The sequence below is a fragment of the Akebia trifoliata genome, chromosome 8 (assembly GCF_017979445.1).
Source record: "Akebia trifoliata isolate Shusen 1 chromosome 8, ASM1797944v1, whole genome shotgun sequence".
NCBI classification, from domain to species: Eukaryota; Viridiplantae; Streptophyta; class Magnoliopsida; order Ranunculales; family Lardizabalaceae; genus Akebia; species Akebia trifoliata.
In genome coordinates this window covers 44,370,707-44,377,441 of record NC_141382.1, presented here as the reverse complement: position 1 = coordinate 44,377,441, position 6,735 = coordinate 44,370,707, and the positions used below count along the sequence as shown (strand labels likewise).

Here is a 6,735-nt window from a genome sequence, read left to right as displayed (position 1 = left end):
ACAATAGAATTCACATAGTTCCTTTCCTGACATAGTCAGTTCTCACGGTTGTGTTCATTTTGGCCCTGAACATTCCTGGATTCATGAGTACTATAGAGAATTTTAGCCTTTATAAATTCTCATGGAAGCGGCCCAACTTCACACTCACATAGGTGATTCTTATTAAGAGTACCCTGTTGTACCCCACTTGAAAATCAAGTTATAGGAATCATTAAAAGCAAAGCTTACCCTAAAAAACTGTTACAGGCAGCACCGTTACATCATAGGAGTGGATAAGAGGTTTTTCCTCTTCAGTGCTTCTGGCGAATCACACACAACTAGTTGTCCCATTGAACCAAGATCTTGGGATCTCCAGTCAACTAGGTTGGGTTTCCATTGTGATGATTCTTTTGTGTAGGCTTTAATCCCATTCCTCTCGATGTGCAGTATATTTGCTCTCTTGTTAAACCTTTGGTAAGCGGATCCGCGAGATTTTCCTTAGATTTTATATAATCAATTGAAATAACTCCATTTGAGAGTAACTGCTTAACAGTATTGTGTCTACGACGAATATGTCGAGATTTACCATTATAAATATTATTTTGTGCCCTAGCTATCGCTGCTTGATTATCACAATGTACACAGATGGCGGGCACGGGTTTTGGCCATAAAGGAATATCTTCTAAAAAATGTCGAAGCCACTCAGCTTCTTCTCCTGCTTTATCTAACGCTATAAATTCCGATTCCATGGTAGATCGGGCTATACACGTCTGCTTAGAAGATTTCCAAGAAACGGCTGCACCTCCAAGTGTAAAAATATATCCACTTGTGGATTTTGATTCTTCAGAATATGATATCCAATTCGCATCACAATATCCTTCAAGTACCGCCGGATATCTTGTATAGTGCAACCCATAGTCTAGAGTATATTTTAAGTATCTTAAAACTCTGACTAATGCCTTCCAGTGATCTAATCCTGGATTACTTGTATATCTACTCAGTTTGCCAACTGAGTAAGCAATATCTGGCCTTGTGCAGTTCATGAGATACATTAAACTGCCAATTATACGAGAATATTCTAATTGAGAGATACTCTCACCAGTATTTTTCTTTAAATGAAAATTAACTTCTATTGGTGTTTTAACTGGACTACAATCAAATTGATTAAATTTCTTAAGTATTTTCTCAATATAATGTGATTGAGATAATACAATTCCTTCTGATGTTCTACTAATTTTTATCTCTAGTATAACATCAGCAACACCTAAGTCTTTCATTTCAAACTTATTAGTCAACATTTTCTTTGTTGACTTGATGATATTTTTGTTAGTTCCTAAAATTAACATATCATCAACATATAAGCAAACAATGACATAAGCATCTTCAATGCTTTTAACGTATACACATTTGTCACATTCATTTATTTTGAAACCATTTGACATCATTACACTGTCAAATTTTTCATGCCATTGTTTAGGTGCTTGTTTTAATCCATAAAGAGATTTAACAAGTCTGCACACTTTTCTTTCCTGTCCTTTGACAGTAAAACCTTCTGGTTGTTCCATATAAATTTCTTCATTTAATTCACCATTTAAAAATGCTGTTTTAACATCCATTTGATGCATTTCTAGCTTATGCAACGCTGCAATAGCTATCAACATGCGAATGGAAGTTATTCTTGTAACTGGTGAATAAGTGTCAAAATAATCCAAACCTTCTTTTTGTTTGAACCCTTTGGCAACAAGTCTTGCCTTATACTTGTCTATGGAACCATCGGGTTTCATCTTCTTTTTGAAGATCCATTTACAACCTATAGGTTTGCTGCTTGGTGGAAGATCCACTAATTCCCAAGTATGATTCTGCATAATTGAATCAATTTCGTTATTTACAGCCTCTGTCCAATAAGGTGCTTCAGGTGTAGACATAGCTTCCTTAAAGGTTTGAGGTTCATTTTCTAACAAAAAAGTTAGAAAATCAGGACCAAAAGACTTAGTCACTTTACGTCTCTTACTGCGTCTAGGTTCATCCTTATTTTCTATAGACTTTTGGTCTATATTTCCTTGTGAGCTAGTAATCGCAGTATCATAAGTTCTTTTATGAGAACTTATTCTTTGTATATTTTTGCAAGGAAAAATATTCTCAAAAAATGAAGCATTCCTTGACTCAATAATCGTATTTTCATGAACGTCAAGAATGTCAGACTTGTGCACAAGGAATCGATATGCACTACTATTATGTGCATAACCAATGAATATACAATCAATGGTTTTTGGTCCTATTTTAACCTTTTTCGGACTAGGAACCATTACCTTAGCTAAACACCCCCACACTTTTAAATATGTATATGATGGTTTTCGACCTTTCCATAACTCATATGGAGTTTGGTCTGATTTCTTGTGAGGTATTTTGTTAAGAATATGATTTGCTGAAAGTATTGCTTCCCCCCACAAATTCTGGGGTAAACCAGAACTTATTAACATAGCATTCATCATTTCTTTTAAGGTTCAATTTTTGCGTTCAGCAACACCATTAGATTGTGGTGAATAAGGAGCGGTAGTTTGGTGAATAATACCATGTTCTAAACAGAACTCACCGATGGGTGCTTCATATTCACCTCCTCTATCACTTCTTACTACCTTTATCTTTTGATTGAGTTGATTTTCAACTTCATCCTTGTAATATTTAAACATTTCTAAGGCTTCGTCTTTACTCCTTAGTAAATAAACATAACAATATCTTGTGCAATCATCGATAAAAGTAATGAAATACTTTTTTCCACCTCTTGTTTGCACAAATTTTAAATCACAGATATCACTATGAATTAATTCTAGAGGTTTTGAATTCCTTTCCACAGAATGAAAGGGTGTTTTGGTTAATTTGGCCTCCACACATGTTTCACATTTATGATTTTGATCAATATGAAATTTAGGCAATAAATCTAAATTCATTAACCTTCGCAAGGTATTAAAATTCACATGACCTAATCTATCATGCCACATATTGAAAGACTCAAGCATATAAACAGAAGAATTCTCTTTATTCATAATTGAATTTTTGGGTACAATTGTCATTACATTTAGTTTAAACAGACCATCGGTCAAATACCCCTTGCCCACGTACATCCCATTTTTAGTAAGTACAAACTTATCAGATTCAAATACTAATCTGAAACCCTTCTTACTTAGTAAAGATCCAGATACTAAATTTTTCCGAATGTCTGGTACGTGCAACACGTCATTTAATGTAAGACTCTTTCCCGAAGTAAATTTCAGCACTACTTTTCCTTGCCCTTCAATTCTTGAAGTTGAAGAGTTACCCATAAAGAGTTGTTCATCCTTTCCTGTTTTACTATATTCTGAAAATAAATTTTTGTCAGAACATATGTGTCGAGTAGCCCCTGTGTCTACCCACCATTCTTTAGTATTTCCGACTAAATTTACTTCAGAGACAACTGCTGAGAGGTTGATATCAGAAACAACAGCAACAAGATTCTCTACTTCGGACAACTGGGCTTGAACCAATTTATTCTTTGATGAATCCTGGTCCTTGCGTTTGCGACAGTCCTTGGCTCGATGTCCTGGTTTGTTGCAAACAAAACAGGTTCCCTTGAATTTCTTAAAGTCCTTACCTTTAGGACTCAGAGTAGAGATTTTCCTCTTTTTGTTGTGAGAGATCGACTTAGGCCGTTTAACTTCTATTACATTGGCCTTGGACTCGTAGTAGTTATACTTCGTCCCTTTCTCACTTATTCTGTTTTCTTCCTCAATTCTTAACCGCACAATCAAGTCCTCGAGCTTCATCTCCTTACGTTTGTGCTTCAAATAATTTTTGAAGTCTCTCCAAGATGGCGGTAATTTTTCAATTACCGATGCCACTTGAAATGATTCACTAATCGACATACCTTCTGCATGAATTTCATGCAGGATAATTTGAAGTTCTTGAACTTGATTGATAACAGTTTTAGAATCCACCATTTTATAATCCAAGAATCTGCCGACTACAAATTTCTTTTGTCCGGCATCTTCTGTCTTATATTTCTTGTCTAAGGATTCCCACAGTTCTTTTGCAGTGACGATTGGACTATATACATTATACAGTGTATTATCCAATCCATTGAGGATATAGTTCCTGCATAGAAAATCAGAGTGTTTCCATGCTTCGATAGCAGCAACCGTTGTGCTATCTGATTCGTTTTCCTTCAGAACAGGTGCATCTTCTTGAAGGAATTTGGCTAAGTTTAATGTTGTTAAATAAAACAACATTTTCTGTTGCCAACGCTTAAAATCCGAGCCATTAAATTTCTCGGGTTTCTCTTGGTGATTCATTTTTTCTAATCTGTAAGAAAAAAAAATCCAACACACAAAATTGTCTTAAGAATGTTGAATAGTTGAAGCGGTAGATACCCGAGAATGAACAAAATAAAAGTTTGACCGAGGCTTGTGTTGAACACAATGTCCTTAAGACAATTTTGTTCCCGCAACTTGGTGCACACGGATCAATGAACAATTGTCTCCCAGGATACAACGATCACACGTGTAGAGGCAGCACTACAATCTACACGTCTAGCGAACCGAACGCTACGAAATTAGCAAAAGGGCCCGTCGCGCGCGCCCACGTGAAGCCAAATTGACGGGATTTGCACCCCCCCCCCCCCCCCCGCGCGCGCATCGTGTGCCCGCATACGCATTAAGGATATTTTGGACCAATGGATCAAATCCTTCTTGAGCCCATGGGCCCCTTGTGCGCGTGCGTGGGCTTATCCAAGTCTCTCTCTCATATACACTTAAGTGATATAAGAAGTTCTATATAAAAACTAGACAATTTTCTTATTCCTATCCGATGTGGGACTAAAGAGTTTCTCTTATAAACTCAATAATCTTATAAACCACATACAACAAACCATGGCTAATAGGGGTTCTTTGGAGCTGATTTGTCATTCACCCATAATGAATTTTTGACAATTTAAAACATGAAACTATTCTCTTCAATGAGATGAATAAGTTTTCAAGTGGTTCAACTACAAAAAAGTAATGGGATCCACTTGAATCGTAGCTCAAATATCCCTACTTGATCACAAAAATCTGGATAGAAATGCAGATTTTTCCAACATCAAATCATGTGGGCCCGACCTCCGAATGTATTGGTGACAACTCTTATTTTACGAGTGGCCTTTTCGTGCTGCTTTGAGTCAAAAACCTCTTTTACCTTTCATTGGGTCCACCATCATGTTTCTTCACTCCCAAAACTATTATTTTTATTTTTTACAAAATCATTAAAAAAATAATTTCAATTTTCATCCCCCCCCCTTTTTTTACCTCGTGCGGCGATCATATGAAAATTTTGTTGTGCAACCCCAACCACATAATTAATTGTGGATAAGATATGAAGATCAACCTTTTAAAAGACTTCTAATCTCATGAAAAGTGGACTTGAAATTAAATTTCTTGACCTTTAGCTGCATTAAGTAAAGGAAAATGCTGAAGTGACATTAAAATTGACATTGTTTCACACATTGTTAATGTGATTATATGTACGGAATCATAGATGCATTTTATCGAAATATGAACGAAAAGTGTTTATGGTTCTGTGCACACCAATGTGTTAAATAATGTTCATTTAAATGTTGGTAGCAGATCTTCTGTGTGCTTTGGATTCATAATGGTGTAGATTAGATTTGAATTTTTTATTTTGCCTTAATCAAGCGTTTGAAAATGAATGGTAACTGAACTCCTATATTTAAGTGATCGGGTGCAATCATCTTGATTTGATGATGTGGCACACCCTCAAATGTTAATATGGACTATAGGAGAATCGCATTACAGAGGATTTGCTCCCTTAAATGTCATTCCAACACGACTCTTTAGTAAAATATTCATTCATTGGACTATTAGAAGCTAAATTATTTGAATTTAGAAAAAAAAAAATATATGCCAAAACCTATCGTGTTAAGCTGTTTAACAAGTGGAGCCATCTGGCTCTCCCATTGAAAGTCAGATTATTTGAATTTCGATGTATCCAAAATGTCATTTTCAAAGCAAGTCCCTATTTATTTTATTTTTAATTGCCGGCCCATAAAACCCTATTTTATCTTTCAGTTGGGTTGGGTGAGCACCTATTTGCCAAATGTGGTGATGCACAACACTCCATGTCTTGGTGAATATTTAAGATCGCTTGTGTTTTGAAAATGAAGGGATGCCCCTTGATCTCAATCTTCTCTTATAAACTAATACTAAATAACCTCAATGGTCTCATCTTCATGCTCTAATATAAAATTTCCTTAATTTTTTCTCCTAAAATATGTCACCTTCAAACTCTTCAACCTCCTTGATAGATTAAATTTCTTCTAATTGGTTGAACCTGTTATCTACTTGAATTTCTACCCAATTTTTTATTATTTACTATTTTTCCAAGAATTCTATCTTGTCTATAGGTCTGAAGGCAAGATAATTGATTTTGAAGAAAAAATCGAAGGGGATTTTAACTACAAGTTGAAGATGAGGGCATTCAAGTCATTCTTTATTAATTTATATAATAAGTCTTGATTTAAGGGAACATGTCATTAATTGGAAAATATAGGAGTATTTCAAATATTCTCTAAAATGTGAAGAGGTGCGTTTAAAACATCCAAAAAATAAAGAAAAATGAAACACGGATAGATATGCTTTTTTTTTTTCACATAAATTAGGGAAATACCATGTTTATTAAGTCAAACAGAAGAAAGACTCAAAATAATTAAGTATGAGATAATATAGACAC

At 35.1% G+C, this 6,735-nt stretch overlaps 1 protein-coding gene across 1 annotated transcript; it reads right to left on the bottom strand.

The window, feature by feature from the left end:
• Positions 1 to 359: 359 nt before the first annotated feature.
• On the bottom strand, positions 360 to 4,322 carry LOC147397051 (uncharacterized). The gene is made up of 3 exons (XM_086450181.1): positions 3,071 to 4,322; positions 1,738 to 1,933; positions 360 to 1,035 (listed from the first exon to the last, which is right to left on the bottom strand). Exons 1-3 carry the CDS (start codon positions 4,302 to 4,304, stop codon positions 360 to 362), a joined length of 2,106 nt encoding a protein of 701 aa, XP_086306307.1. The 5' UTR covers positions 4,305 to 4,322.
• Positions 4,323 to 6,735: the final 2,413 nt, after the last annotated feature.

Bases quoted from the DNA above. Each gene is read 5' to 3' on its own strand.
- LOC147397051 (XM_086450181.1), bottom strand. From the start codon at position 4,304: ATGAATCACCAAGAGAAACCCGAGAAATTTAATGGCTCGGATTTTAAG. The intron at 1,934-3,070 runs GTCTGTTTAAAC...CTTTTTTGTTAG, and splicing joins CAAGGGGTATTTGACCGATG to AAAATGAACCTCAAACCTTT. The intron at 1,036-1,737 runs GTATAAGGCAAG...TATAATTGGCAG, and splicing joins CCCGATGGTTCCATAGACAA to TTTAATGTATCTCATGAACT.